We start from the raw sequence: 16,629 nt of genomic DNA on the forward strand, positions 1-16,629 counted from the left end.
ATGATACAAAGACCATAAGGACAAGAAGACACAATGAAAAATTAAATATGGTCAGTTTCAACTACTGGAAGGAAGAGTCTCCAAGTCCTCTGCTTTTTGTGGCTACTTGCATTTCACTAGTCTTCAGTACAGGTACCACAAAGCAGGGGTAGAGGGAGAACGCCGATAAAGTCAAATAAGTTCGTGTCATTAATTAGTTTGTTTTTTCTGTAAAACACTGGCCTCAGAGTTATTGGTAAATTTCATCTGTGTTATATCTGATATTATTATTATGATTCAAGTTGTCTCTAGATTTCAGTTTTACCTGGTTATCAAGCACATGTACAGGTATAATAAAAAGTTTATAGCCGGGCTCGGTGGCTCCGCCTGTAATCCCCCACCTTTGGGAGGCTGAAATGAGTGAATTGCCTGAGCCCGCAGGTTCGAGACTCGCCTGGGCAGGCGAGACCTCACCTCTACAATAAATCAAAAAATTAGCCGGGCGTGGTAGCGCGTGCCTGTAGTTCCAGCTACTTGGAAGGCTGAGGTGGAAGGATCGCCGGAACCCAGCAGGTGGAGGCTGTGGTGGCCGGGAGCAGCCACTGCACTCCAGTCTGGGCGACAGAGTGAGACTCCAACTCAAAAAAAAAAAAAAAAAAGTTTATATTAACACTGTATTTCTAAAAGCCTCATCAGAAAACAGATGGATATAGCATTAACTTAAGTAGGAAAGCAAGTTAAATAACAATCTGATCCCACAAAGAACATAATTAATAATTATAATTAATAGTTTCAGTTGTGAATCAGGTGCTGTAGCTCATGCTAGTATAATTCTAGCACTTTGGAAGGCTGAGGTGGAAGGATTGCTTGAGTGCAGGAGTTCAAGACCACCCTGGGAAACACGGTGAGACCTTGTATCTACAGAAAAAAAAATTAGGCAGGCATGGTGGCACATGCCTGTAGTCCCAGTCACTCAGGAGTCTGAGGCAGAAAGATCGCCTGAGTCGAGGAGGTCGAGGCTGCAATGAGCCATGATTGTGCCACTACACTCCAGCCAGGCCAACAGAGTGAGACCCCAATGGAAACAAGAAATAGTTTCAGCGGTGAAGTTTAAGTGAAAACTGGTACTACAAATAATTATATAATCCAACATATAGAATGCCACAAAATAACCAAAATATGATACTGACAGTATTCCACAATAACAAACAAAAACTCTAATTTTCTTTCTAAAAGTTTTCTTTATACTAAAAAATAAGGTGTTAGCTTTGACTGTAAGCAAAATATATACATTATCAACACTTTAGATGGGTAAACTGAAGAGATTAACTTAAAAACCAGAGTTTTACTAGCAAACAAACAAAAAAGGAGTGAGTTCCACAGGAAAATGTATTACTTATTTTCAAATTTGCATTCTTCGTAAGAAGACAAACAAAAGTACATCTTTAAAAACATAATAAAAAAACTAAAACCAATAAATGATTTCAAATATAATCATTTTACTTAAAATGCCTATTTTTGTTCTTTAAATTCATAAGGCATTAAACCATACTAAGTTGCATTAAAGAAGGGACGATCATTTGTCATAATTAGAACCAAAATAAATATTTGATTCAGAAAACTATGATATTCGATCACAATTGAGTAACCTGGAAATGCTTAACTAAGTAATCCTCTGAGACAATTTTGAGAGGCCTGCTAGTGTAAATAGAAGTCCCCTTATCATGATAGTGAGTTTCAGAGATCAACACAGTCTGGAACAGAACCTCAGATCAATTTGTAATATAGCATGAACTCAGAGTTTCAGAACCCACCATTTGACTCTTAATACTATCTAAAGAGTTTTATAATACCTCTCCCACACCTACCAGTACCTTATCTTATCTAAAAATTTTTGTGGAACTCTATAAGCATTCAAAATATTTTTTGAAATTACTCCTCCACAAATTAGCAGATTCAAAAAGGGAGCAACAAAGTTTCTCATGACTTTAAAATAGATAAACTAATTGCTCCTCTTTCTCAAATTTTATATGCAAAAGTTTAGTGTAAGAAATAATTTCTCACCCCTCCACCTTCCAAGGGTTTCTATCCTCACCTATAAAGCTGCAATAGCCTCCTTTTCCAAAGTATTAGAAAGTACTCTGAAATATTTTCCTTCACTCTTCACAAGGACTTATTTTATTTAATCAGTGAAATTAGAAGAAATTTCTCCCTTTCAAAAACCTTAAGACAAACTTTCCTATCAATAAAGGCAGCCTTGACCCTGTGAAGGAGAGGTGTAGCCATGCAGCTATTCAGCCACGCAGTGGCCCTGACTTGTGACTGAGAAGTGTAATTAGGAAGCCCATTTGGCTGCAGACTATAAAGTTTTCAATTATCTTTGTTATCAGTAACGATATTCTGAACTTCATGTATCTGACTCCTATGGCTGAAATGAGTTTAAATATTTCAGTACACAATAACATATCTAGGAAATTAATGAAAAATACTAAATCTAACATAAAATATGGTCTTACGGAAAGTCTTTGACATAGCTACTCAATTTAAGTAATTTTCACTTGTTCAACAATTAGTGAGTATGCTCCTTACAAAATGACTACAACATGTCTTCAAACCTGTACCCCAAGAGGTGACACATATACTCAGAAGCTACTTATATAATTTCTCAGGTCAGTGTTTTTATCTGCTGTTCAATCCAGCTAAATCCTCTAAGTCTATAGGCTCAAACAACTCCTCCAAATGTCTGGGGTCTCAAAAGATCTTTTAGAAACCCAGTGTTCATTCCACAACAATATATAATATATATACATACACACATTAACAAACCTCTCATTTCAGCTAAGCTACCTTGGTGGGAGTGTCTAAAGAGCAAGTATCTTACTTGTCTATACATTTTCTGATGTTTTCTTACAATTCATGTCTGGTACCAAATGCTCTGCATATGAAGCTATGATAAATTATAACGGAAATTCCCCTTGTAAAAGTTTATCAACGTAAGGGGAAACAGAAACACTGTAAACCAAATAACTACAAAGAGAAAATAGTAAAATCAGGGATTTACTTGACTTCTCTCCAATAAAATAACATTCATCAAAGGAAATCCTTAATATCACTGTGAAGTCTAATCAGTGAAATAATTTCCAAGATGTAAAACTCAATGTGTTGCCTCAATTTAAAACTTTTATGGTGGGCATGAAAATTTTAACTTAAAGTTAAATAACCCCCTACTTAAAGGGGGAATAACACCAAAAAAATTTTAAAAATCTTAAAAACGTTTCATATTGTCACAAAAAAAGGTTATCTTGAAAAATTAAAATTTTATTTTTGAAGATGACTATTCATATTTCTGGTACAAATAATAACCATCACTATTTTTATTTTTATGGGTATCTTAATTTTATTTGCTTAACTCTAACAAAAGCAACTTATAAAAAAACAGCATTCACAAATAAATTATAATTCCATTCTTCTCAGCCATTTATTTCCATTTGAACAAGTCATGTCACATGAATTGCAAAATTATCATTGAGTATACTTACCCACCCACAAAGCAGAGGATATAAAATGCCAAATAAAATATTACAAAGGGTCCAAAGGTTATTAGAAAAAGGACAATGCCAAGGCTTCCCCATCCCCATATGGATAGACTGGCCTGAAATAAAGCAAAAAATAAATAAATACATTAGAAAAGAATCAACAAAACTTTTAAATTTCTTTCTTTTAAACATTTATGGTGCCATTTCAGTAACTGATGAAATAATTACTTTTAGAAATGTAAAGTAAACACTTGAAAATATATCTCCAAAAAAACTATATACAAGATCGATATGTATAGAGATTTGCGGGGTATCAACAATGTATTTGTACAAATCTAGTGGCAGTGCAAAGGTAAACAACAGAAACAGTTACACAAACTGTTAAATGAAATGCTGGCATGAGAAATAGGACAAAGTATTTATAAAAACATTTGTATATTTATAGTTGCAAACACATTTATAAAATGTTAAACAGCCTACAGAGTTATACTTAGAATTAATATTTCATTTTAAAACAAAGTCTCAATATAAATACAGCATAAGGAAGCCTTTTTAAAATTTAAATTTCAAGGGAAGAAATCCTTATTCCACTGAAAACTGTTATTTGTTTTTACTCAAATTGTTTGCAGAAACTCACACAATTATAATTACAAAAGGTCCAACCTTACCAGAATTTACCATGAGCTTAACAAAGTATCTCCAAAAAGTATCTATCCTTTAAAAAAAAAACCAAAATTTTATTTTGTACAGAATTATACTGTCTTACCCAATAAAAATACTCCTTTTGTTGAGAGCAAACTGGATTTAGCAATCTAAGTCATTATGAATAAATAAATGTATTCAACTCAACAAGTTCCTATATCCATTTGCCCTGCAGTGTGAGGCAGCACAAAGGAAGCGTTTGTCCCACTTGTGCCAATAAGTAGCACAGAGAAGAATGTCTTATAGGAATGAAACAATTAGACACTGAACCAAAAGAAAATAATAGAAAGCATTATAAGATGGTAAACTGAACAAAATTAATGACCACAACTATGGAACAGACAACATGGGCTGTGGATTATGAAAGGGGGGTTTTATTTATGTATTCATTCATTATCCAGTCATTGACTGCCTCCTATATGCTGAGCACAGTTGGAGGTGCTGGGTATACCACAAGACAAAACACACCCTTCCAAGTCTGCATTCTAGCAAGGAAAAAAATACAAGCAACTGTCATACATTCACATACCTTCGTAAGTTTACATTCCAAGGGGGAAAAAGAAAACTAAATAACTAAACGTAGCTACATCACATGGGGAGAAGTGCTATGGAGAAAAATAAAGTACCTGCCCATGGTTCAAGAAGCTCTGAATGATTAGATGACACACGAACAGAATCTTGGCCAAGATTCAGGAAGAATTTATTAAACAGTCTTCCTATTCCAAAATAATGTTTCTTCTTTAATAACCCTCAGTGGAGTTTTTGGGTTTTGTTTTTTTTGGTTTTGTTCTTTTCCTTCTATGTAGAACTGGTACAATTCTTGATCAATTGTATTTTTATGATCCTTTTTCCTGATCCTGGCCACTATTAGCTTTTAACCAGAGGACAGAATGCCTGCTAACGAAGTTTGTTCTGCTTCCATGCTCCTCCCTGAATCAGCTGGGAATACAATTTCACCTAAGCAGTGGTCTCCTCTGACATCCTCCTAAGAGCTGAAAGTAGGACACACTGATTCAGAGTCAAGTACAGAGCAGCTCAGTGCCTCTGATAATACCTCTGCTGAACATCCGGTACCTATCCACAGACCAGTACTGCCAGATGCCCAACTATGGGAAACATATGCTATTTCCCAAGACTCATTCAAAACCTTATCCATTGACTTCCCCAAAAAAGAGTTCTCGTAAGCTCTCCAGAAAACTGAGACCAAGCTATGATTCAGATACTTTATTCAACCTTCATTCCGGTGAGATTTAATCTAATATAAGCAATATATTACCCTTTCTTTACACAGTTAGATTTATGCTTCTAGTCGATTTTTTCAAAGTGAAACAACTTACTGTTTAAGGATTTATTCAGAGGTTTTAAAAATAAAGCCAAAAAAGTGACTATCTCTGGGGATAAAGCAGCTTGCAATTGGAGGACAACATGGGGGAGGGGGTCCTCAAATACTCAGCAATATTCTGTTCTTCTTTTTAATAGGATTTCATTTATTCATTGTTTTTTGGCGTTTGGTTTCTTTATATGTTTTTGTTTTTTTGAGATGAGGTTTCAATTCCTGGCAATCTTCTTGCTTCAGCCTTCCAGTGGCTGGGATTATAGACACCTCAGGGCCCTGCTTCAGTAGTATTCTATTTCTTCTTTCTTCCTTCCTTCCTTCCTTCCCTCCTCCCTCCCTCCCTCCCTCCCTTTTTCTTTGTAGAGACTGGATCTGGCTCTGCCACCCAGGCTAAAGCGCAGCAGCACTATCACAGCTCACTGCAGCCCCAAATGCCTACACTCAAGTGATACTCGCATCTATGTCACTATGTGCCACTATGTTGCCCCAGCTGGTCTTGCTTCTGGTCTCAAGCAATCCTCCTTCCTTGGCCTCCCAAAGTGCTGGAATTACAGGCATGTTCTAGTTCTTAATCCAGTGTGTCTTAAACTGTATAAATCTTCTATTCTCTTTGCTTTAAATCATATTTTTCACAATTAAAGAAATTTGCAAAAACAGAACCACATTCCGTTGATCTGAAGATTAATTAATGCAGCAGTTAGTTAACAAGGGGAGATGCTAGATTTGTCCAAAAACTCAAGTTTTCAGGCCCATACAGGTCTCTTATTACTCATTTGAAAAGAGTGGCAAAATCACCAAAAACAAACTCCTATTCATTCATTCGGTCAACAAACATTTGTGAATACCTACAATGTGCCAGGTGCTAGCAATTTTTTTTAACAGTGAACAAAACAGACATTATTGTCCCATTTAAAAAAAAAAAAAACCATGCAAGAACCTTTCCTTAATTATGTTTGAGAGAAATTTTTATATACCAGAGACTAATAAAACTAAACATTTCTAATCATGGAAGTCAAGTGCTCATTTGCTTGGTAGTTAACCTCTTTTAACTGTTCATTTAAATTGCTAAACTTTTCACTGAAACATGAGAATAGTGAATCGTCCCGAAATAAAGTTGTATGCCATTCTTAGTGTTCTTATATGTATAACTGGCTGATATTATCATCTTATTATTAGTGAGATAACTAGGAAAAAATCTGATCTAACACCACTTAAAAATTTTGGATTTTAATTATTTCCTAAAATGATTCAAAATGATAAAATTTAAGGTACTTAAATTTTTGTCAAAAATTTGTCAAAAGTCTTTCACAAATTCAAGGAGGTATTACCTCAAGAGTTGCCCTATAACAGAAGTCAAAGAAACAACAGAAATAAGTCTACACGACAGTGATTTACATTAAAATAATCCCTTAATATATTACCATTTTCTTCAATAAATACAGTAATCAACACTAACTTATCCATGCTGCTGTGCCTAGAACCTCAATCATGAGCTGGAAAAAACCTTCAAAATCATATCCTGTAATAATTCTCAAACTTTAAGAAACTTAAATGCAGATCATGATCAATTAATTATGCCTGGGGTAGAGGCTGTGATTCTTTCATTTCTATCAAGCCACCAGAAGTGTTTAGAACCAAGGACAATTATATATTTACAATTCTTCCTAAATTAATCTCTAAGTCCAAAATACCTCAGTCACAATTCCAAGATCTGAAGAGCTCTGAAAACCAAAACTGTACCAAGCATTCTACAGACCAGATCTCATTTACTCCTGGTAGCAGCACATGCTCAAAAGCTATGGCCAAGAGTTAAGACTACCTGAGTTCAAACCTCACCTTTACTATTCATTATTAGCTGTGTAATCACCACATGTCTTCCTTCCCTCCCACTTTGTCATGTGGTTACTGGTTACTGTAGAAAGTAAATGAATCCATAGTCCAGTGGTCAATTGTAGCTTAATCACTATTATTATGCCTAATTTAACAATAAAGAAACCAAGGCACAGAAAAATTTTTTAAAACTGCCCAAGGTCACACAGCTAATAAGAGTGAGATTTGATCCCAGGAAAATCCTGACTCCTTAATTAACCATAAAATTTGTCAGCTGACAATTGCCTGAAGTTAAAAGTCACAGTAAGAAAAAAATGCTAAACCGAGTTCAGTGGCTCAACCTGTAATCCCGCGCTTTGGGAGGCTGAGGTGAGTGGATTGCCTGAGCCCGCGGGTTCGAGACCCACCTGGGCAACTTGGTGAGACCTCATCTCTACAATAAATCAAAAATTAGCCGGGCGTGGTAGGGCACGCCTGTAGTTTCAGCTACTTGGAAGGCTGAGGCAGAAGGATCGCCGGAGCCCAGCAGGTAGAGGCTGCGGTAGCTGGGAGAGGCCACTGCACTCCAGTCTAGGCGACAGAGTGAGACTCTAACTCAAAAAGAAAAGAAAAAGAAAACAATGCTAAAATTTTAAGTGAATGCTTTATTTTATCTAAATATTAATCAGCTTAATATGCCTCTCTAATAACTAGTCAAAAAACTACCTATAATAAGCGAATATAATAAATTCCTGGTCTGAACATAAAGCATATGCTTTATGCTATGTGTATCCCAAATAAATAATGGAAAGAATTTCAGTTTCAAAGGATGTCAATTAGCATGCTCAGATAACCTACATGAAGCAATTTGGCCTTGAGCTCAGGGACACACACAAAAAAAACATAAAAAATAACCTCTGCTTTAGATTCTGCAAATCAAGAAATGGCAATACAAAGGATTATATATGCTCCCTGACAATAGAAATAATTTACCTTGCGGTATTTTATGCCTACTGAGGCATGCTGACATTTATCACATTTTATCCTCACCACAGATATTTATGATAGGAAAGGCAACATAATATGCTACTAAAAACAGAGTGAGAAATTACAGATTCCAGTTGAACACTGTCTGTATAACCTTTGCAAAATCACTAAACCTCTCTTTGACTCAGGATTCCCACTAGCATCATGAAGGGTCTAAGTTGTGAAATCATCCCTCAAGTTAAGTCTAAGTGTAGCAAACTGGTTAAGTAACTTTACTCATAATCGCACAGCTAATTTGATGCAGAGCCAGGCCTGCATTATCCTGGCTCCCGTGGAGAGTTGGGGCTAAGTGGAAACAGCTGTTCAGGTCAGCTGTTTTAGAACAGTCTGTCAGAACTCCCAGAGAAAGGGCCTTGGATGCTGAAATGACTCTCACTAGGGTGGAACAATCACTCTCAGAGTTAAATTCACCTGGCATCTTTTAAGACATTATATGGCATATTACAGGCAAACAGGGCCGAGGAGCTTAACGCTGATACAATTTCAGTGCCAACTTGGGTCACAGAAATTATATATATATAGTTCAACAACAAAAATAAGTTGCCATAAGAGAAATGGTCTTATTACAAGTATAGCTTGTTCTTTTCTCACTTTATTCTATCTACAATAAGTTGGAAGCTCTTCTCCAGGTAACTTCAATAGAATGTGCTCCTGACATTGAATCTTGTCTCATTCAACACTATATAATAATTTAACAATGCCTATTACATAGAAGCTGCTCACTAAATATGACACTAATTAATTTTCTAACTGCAGAAGCAAAATGAAAAAAAGTAAGTTTAAAAAAAAAACCTTAAATTGAAGTGCTCCGCCTCAGCCTCACGTGTGGCTTCAGTGCTATACACTCCTATACACTCATACTAGCACAACCTACCAACATCCCACCCTTCAGGGAGAAAAAAAAGCAACCAGGGGTTTGGGGCCTTGCTCTTTCACGGGACTGACATACAGAAATAATGTTCTTTTGATGCCAACCAGCATCACTACTACTTCCTTTTCAGGGTTCAGGCAGATCCCACACAGGGATCCCATCATACATTTGTTGGTTCAACTGGCCCCAAACCAAATCCTTTCTTTCATGCTCCAGTGACAAGTGAATAAAGTGTCTTTTACACTCACCACTATTTAAGGTGCATAGTATACCCTTGTGAGGACGATTAAAGATCAGAGAGACGGTCCAAATTTTCAATTCAGCTACTGGCCAGGAGGGATACAGGCACTATAGAAAGGGTAGACACCTCAATCAACTACCCTTGTCTCCAAGCTGGCTATCTTGCCCCCAGGGAACGATGATGACCACTGGGTACTGTCATGTTTGTCCTTCCTCTCCCAACTGAGGGTGCCCACAATAATCAGAGGTTACACACATGTAAAAACGCACATACCCTTATGTATTTTTAGTTATTTAGTAACAGAATCATGTCCTTTATGACATAAGTGTATCGCTCAACTTCCTACATTTTCAAGAGTTAATTATGTACATGCATGTAGATGACTACCTGAACAAACCTTTCTATTGATAAAGAAAATACAAGATAACAAGTTACTGTGAATTCAGTGTTTTTCTAAACTAGATTCTAACAATTACAGAATGCCTACGCACAGTATAAAATAATAGCAGGTAGAATCATAATGTGTATTAATTACTCAGGGTACAAAAAAAGTTAGGTGGAAGACTCTCTGCCCACCGTCATACATTGAGAACCACAGAATTAGAGAGCAGTCACAATATTTTAAAAAATCAGAAGACTGTATTTACTCAATGCTTTCCCTGATACAAGAATAATAAGAATATTAAACTGTAGATTAATGGGGCTCTATAACAAAGAATGATCCTGACAGCCTCCTAGCAAAATTCTCAAATTGCAAAACTACTGAGGTTTCCTGAACTTCTGAAAAAAAAGGTCTAGTTACATATTCAAAACTGAAACAAATCAAAGATGTTTTTCAGAAACTATATTTTTTGACTATATTTTTATACCTTAATAACTTTCATAAATAATAACTTTTTAAAAAGAGAAAACTTTCAATCTTCTTCAAAAAGAAAATATTAGATTCCTTTATAGCAGACTGTTTAATATTTGAAAAAGAAAATAGATTCACTTCCTTATGTTTCCATTTGACAGATAAGAGGCTGTCTTAAATTTGTTTAGGAATGGAACTGATATATAAACTGTATTTCATTGATATTTGTACTGTATTTTACACAAGAAGCAGCATTCCCTTAAAAATAATTGAAAGCAAAAATTTAAAAGCCACCACAGAATATGACAGTTAAATTTCAATTGTGTGAGATAACTATGGGGACTGGTAGAATATATCAAGAATTTAGAAAATACCAATTCATTTATTTTGAACAAATTTTCTTTTTGTCAGCATATTTAACATGACTATTTTTTAAAATTTAATTATAAACTAGTAAAGAAAAGTATATATAGCTATCACTCATCTAAGGAGAAAGATATATAAATGTACACATAGTTCCTTTTTTTAAAGATACACAAAAACACACATAAAGATACTCATAGTTCCTTTTTTTTAAGGATACACAAAAACTATGATACTATTTGGAGAAAAAAAGGAAGTGGGATTGAGGGGGCAGAGATAAGGGCTACATACCTCTGAAAATACCTTTTCTGTAGATCTGATTTTGTAGCAGTGCAAATATTTTATTATAATTATAAAAAACCTAACTGTGCGGACCGACAAAGCAGAGTAACTCCACACAGAAAAACCATTCCAAGTGATTTTACAACACGTTAATGTGACTGTAAATCCTGAGTAGGATATACCCTAAAAACAACCACAAAAGCCTACCCAAAAAATCTTAAATATTCTATTTCGCAGTAAAAAATATTGTTCATAGCTCCCCTAGTAACAACCAAGGCTACTTGCAAGAATGGCTATTCTAAGTCAGGGGCAGGAAATATGTTTAAGATGAAACTGAAGCACCAGAAGGCTCCAAAAACTACTGTCAGGAGGACAAGGAGATGATCAAAGAGGAACCAGCTGGCTAAAGAAGAAGCAAGAAGAAAAAGAATTGTGATGGATCGGAACATTCAAATATTGGAGCTCAGGAGACCATAAAGATACTTTTTAAAAATTCCACTAATCATCTTTGGAAAGTGCTAAATAACCAACTTATTTTGAAAAGTGACTGAGAATTAAGCATTTGTTAAGGTAATCAGGAAATTGATGAAAATTCAGTTTCTTTTTAAAGAAATAGTACATATAATAAAGAAGAAATGACAGAATTAGAATAATCACCACATTGCAAACTTTACTGAATTAGGAGTCCAGTGATGATCTAGTTGCTACCACTGAGAAAAAGAAGGAAAGAGAGAAATACCAGATATCGCATATCTCATGAAAGAAAACTACACACCACTCTAAGAAAGCATCTTGGTGAGTGTGGTGGTGCATGCTTGTAGTCCCAGGAGTTCAGGAAGCGAAGATGGAAGGATCATTTGAGCCCAGGAGTTCAAGTCTGGCCTGGGCAACATAGCAAGACCCCTGGAAGGGAGGAAGTAGCAAGGAAAAAAAAAAAAAATCCTAAACCTGATTTAGGAAATACAGAAAGAGAATGAGAAAATATTTCACTACATCATAGAGATGAACTAAGCAAAAATTTAGACTGGTATACAATACAGGGCAAAAGACCCAGTTCCTTCAACAAATTAAATGCAAGAGAAAAAAGGAGAAAGGGGGAGACAAATTGGGGGAACCTAGGGATTAAAACTGACATATGTAAAGCTTATTCAAACTGGTTTTAACAAAAATACAGTGAAAGGAGAAAGAGGGGGAAAAGAAATAGGAGGAGGAAGAAGAGGAGGGAAAGGTAAAAAAGAAATTTGGTTATTCTAAACATTTTTAAAATATCTAATCAGGTATTAACAACTTACTGCTTATTTTTAAGCTGGTATAATAATAATATGGTTATGTTTTAATAAAAAGAATCCTTGTATTTTAGAAATGTATTATGAAATATTTAGAGATGAAATCAAATATCTGATATTTGCTTCTCTAAGGTCATAGACCCTGAAATTTGCTTCAAAACAATTCTGAAATTGTCATCTGAAATTTGCTTCAAAACAATTCTGGAGGAAGAAAATAGAGAAAAAGTAAAAAAGGATACAGATGGAATACAACTGGCCATGAGTTGATAAATGTCTAGGTAGGGCATGGGCACATGGCATTTGTTAACCTTTTTATTTTTGTTTAATAAAGATGAGGTCTTTCCACATTGGCCAGGCTGGCCTTGAATTCCTGGGTTCAGGCGATCCTCCTCACCTCAGTCTTTCAAAGTTCTGGATTATAACCGTGAGCCACCATACCCGGCCAGTTCTATTTTTAACATTTGAAATTTTCATCTGAAATATTTTTTTAAAAGCACAATCATCACAAAATTCCCCTGGACAATAAATACACTTCCATTTAGGAAGTAAATAGCCCATAACCATGATAAATGTTTATAACCCAGGAAACTAATCAGGGATTAAAACTTTCCTATGATTAAGTTAATAGTGGAACAACATACACATTCAATTAAAAAATTTTATTTTCAAGGTGAAACTAAATCATTGGTTTTAATACTCTATTTTATGTGTGGGTGTCTGTATATTTTACATAAAAACTACTGTCCTTCAAAACAATTATTTTGGGGTTTCATATCGATTGATTCTGTTATAACTAGGTAAGTGTATGTTAAGCCTTAATAATACAAGGATAAATGAGGCAGTTTCTGCCCCTAATATGCTCACAAGTTAAAAAGGTAAAATACACACATAATAACATAAATGTGGTAGGTGCCATAATAAAGCACTTTACAAAAGGTTTGGGAAATACAGGAAAGATAATACCTCCAGAGCTTAAACACTTTTGAAACCCCTTTTCAATAGTCTCCAAAAGGTAGTTTTGCAGTTAAACAAGAAAAATCAATCTCTTTTCTTTACAATTACCCAATTATATCCACCAAAATGATACTACCCAAAACCAATTACTAACTCAACAACTTCCAAAAATAAAAACTCCAAATGAGCAAAGATTCACAAATGCTTAGGCTACTCAACAGTGTGCCACAAGGAAAATACTGTTTGAAATTCACTGAATCAAAAGCAGAACACAGAACAGCATTTGTTTACTGAACTTAAATCCTATGCAATGCTCAAGGCTATTTATACTTTTATACTTTTCTTTTTTTAAGGAGTAAAAGTTCTTGCTATGCTGCCCAGGCTGGAGTGCAGTGGCTGTACACAGATATGACCATAGAGCACTATAGCCTTGAATTCCTGGGCTCAAATGAGCCTCCTGTCTCAGCCTCCAGAATAAGCTAGACTACAGATGCATACCACCACACCCAATTATACATTTATATATAAAATTTAAAGATTTTATATATAAATGGCAACAAAGTACGATCCTTACTCTACATGCACTAGTTGTGAAGGATAAAAGCACTATTCAAGTGTTTCCACAAAGTAATTTTTAGAACTACAAATAAATAATCACAAGTATAAGATGACTTTACAAATGAGGGAGAATAACAGCCAGATGGCACTAGCAACGAATATAATAAACTGATACATGGTTAGACGTATCAACGTCCAAAGAATAAGTGGAAAAAAAAGTCAAACTGCTCAAAATTCATTCAATGTTTAATAAAATGTAGAAAAACCTATTTTCACATGATATTAACATTAACTGTTTAGATTCATTTCACAGCTTTCATAATCCCTCACTAATAGATCAATAACTCTGATACAAAAGCCTTAGAGAAAACCTGCACAGAAACCAAAGGCATATATAAAATATGTAACACATAATTAAGGAAAATTATTAGATCAAAATTTTAGTTGATATGATAAATTCACACACACCTTATTTAACTAGTTCCACCTAGATGCCTCCAAAGAAAAAAAGAAAAATCACACTTCCTTTATTTAGGAAGCCTACTGTATAACTTCCTGCCATAGTCTAATCTGATATGGTCATAAGCTATTTAGATGAAGAATCAATATCAAATTCAAATGTTTTTAAAATATAATTTTAAACCGTAATTAATAATTTTTACATCAATGGAATTTATTTACAAGGGAAGTCTGTTTCTAACCGTGAACATGCAAAATCAGAACTATAAAAGTTCTACTTGCACGATTCATCACTCTTCCTTCCCACAGTCAATAAACCAACCAAAGGTCAATTCCAAGTATCTCTCTGATTTTCCTATGGAATGAGTAGGAGACTGCCTGTAAAAATTCATTACCTCAATTCAACAAAAGTAAATAAATCAAGATAATAGTCATAACAAACCATACCTTGAGTTCACTTAGTAAATCAGGTGTTCAGAACTTGCAAGCCACATTTCATGTTGGTTACTCTCTTGAAGCAATATACCAAGGTATTTTTTATGTTGTATTTTATAATTTTGTACTAAGTTAAATATGCAGGATAAAGTAATAGAAAAATATTCTCTGTAACAAGCACCCCGGTTTCAAGTCCCAGAATCAAGAAAACCTCTGCAAATAAAAAACTAAATGTGGCAAAGATTCAGTGCCAGTAGAGTTACTACAGATGGGTCTCAGTCTATGTGGCTCATGACCCCAGTATTAACTCAATTTCTCAATCTTCTAAACTGAGGGATTTAGCCTGTCTCCTTTTCCACACGATTTTCTGTTGCTTCTAATCGAGTTTTTCTCTTACCCTAGTATGCAATAGAAACAAGTAAATCTCAAGTCAGTAGGTGATGCTACTTGGTCTTTGTTATGAAGATGGATAAAGGGAACAGAAACTTGCAGTCACAGTGTTTTGTCTGGCCAATATAGTATTTTTTAAAATTCTGAATAAACATTTAAAAATTCATGAAAATCAGTATTTCTAGCTTTTCTTAAAAACAGAAAAATCTGGAATTAGTAGAATCACACCCCTGCAAGGCAATAACTAGATAACGCTAAATGGCAACATCGCCTATGAAAATGAGCCATGAATGTTTCAGTACTGCCACGGCCCCAACATTTGCTATAAGATTTATCTGATGCTGAGTCCAAAATGTGATTTATCATCTTAATTTTACTGCTGTTTTGATTAAAGGAGTAAAACATTTATCTGTACCCATATCACTATCAAAAGTGGGAAAGCAAAAAGATAAAGGAGTAACACTTTGTTTAACGGCAAACAGTCTATTTCTTAGCAGAAGTTAAGGTATAAATATATATGTCCATTTCATGTAGGGATTTGAGTTTACATACCTGATTTAAGCATTTCCGTTTCCCCAGTTTACTCTGACACACACACACAAAATAATCCTTAGTGGAATTAACTAATAACCTCAGATAGTACATTGTCCCTTGCATTCTCTGCCTCCATTGCACCATTTACAATCTATAGTAATTAGTTATGTATACTTGCTGCTTTTGGACTAGAAGCTTGTTTCATTCATTCACTAAACATACTGAAATCTAATTTCAAAGATAAGTAAAACATAGTTCCTAACCTCAAGAAGCTCACAGTCTTGTAGAAGAAATACATACATATAATTATCAAAGAATACAGTAAGTAAAACATATGCATCAGCTATTACAAGGCATTAGGAAGGAACATGTCACCTGACTCTACTGGAAATGTGGGGGTGGAGGAGTATGGTGAGGGGTTGGTAACACAGAGGAAGCATTTTAGAAAAGGTGAAACCTAAGAGTACTCTCAAAGAACAGTAAGCATATAGCCAGTTGAAGAAGAAGGTAACTGACAGACAACAACATGCACAGGCACATAAGCAAGAAACAGGTTCCATGGGAAAGTCACTGAAGAGTTTTTAAAAGGCAAATTGTGAGAAGCATACGGGACATTCAAGTTTAAACCACTCTATAAACTGTCTGCAAGATTTCAAATAGGGAAGTTTGGAGGTAGAAAAAAAATCTGTGAAAGGGCAGTCCCAGTCAACCTTACATAAAGACCAGAAGCAAGGTAGAGCTAGTAGTAGGGATGGAGAGGACTCAGCAGATTTAAGCAAACATCTAGATGATCCAATCAATTATCTTTGTGAGTAACAGCATGGGACATGAAAAAGTAACCATCACCATAGCTTCTTAAGTTTGAGTAATAACTGGGAGAACAACCAGTCACCCCAAATGAGAAATAACACAATAGGTGTGGGGGTCAATGTGTTTGCTGTTTTGTGGACAAAAGAGTTGAGTTCAGCATGGGGCATGTTGAGGGTAAAGGTGT

General features: G+C 35.1%; 1 protein-coding gene across 1 annotated transcript in view; it reads right to left on the reverse strand.

Moving 5' to 3' along the window:
- LOC103260722 (sorting nexin-13-like) overlaps positions 1-16,629 on the reverse strand; it is a 102,350-nt gene that overhangs the window by 55,723 nt on the left and 29,998 nt on the right. Inside the window, exon 2 of the mRNA XM_021712487.1 lies at positions 3,519-3,631. Within this exon, the coding sequence (XP_021568162.1) occupies positions 3,519-3,631 (113 nt within the window). The remainder of the gene's footprint in view (positions 1-3,518; positions 3,632-16,629) is intronic.

This window comes from Carlito syrichta, unplaced genomic scaffold (assembly GCF_000164805.1).
Source record: "Carlito syrichta isolate Samal-C Ts95f unplaced genomic scaffold, Tarsius_syrichta-2.0.1 Scaffold303315, whole genome shotgun sequence".
Classification (NCBI taxonomy): Eukaryota; Metazoa; Chordata; class Mammalia; order Primates; family Tarsiidae; genus Carlito; species Carlito syrichta.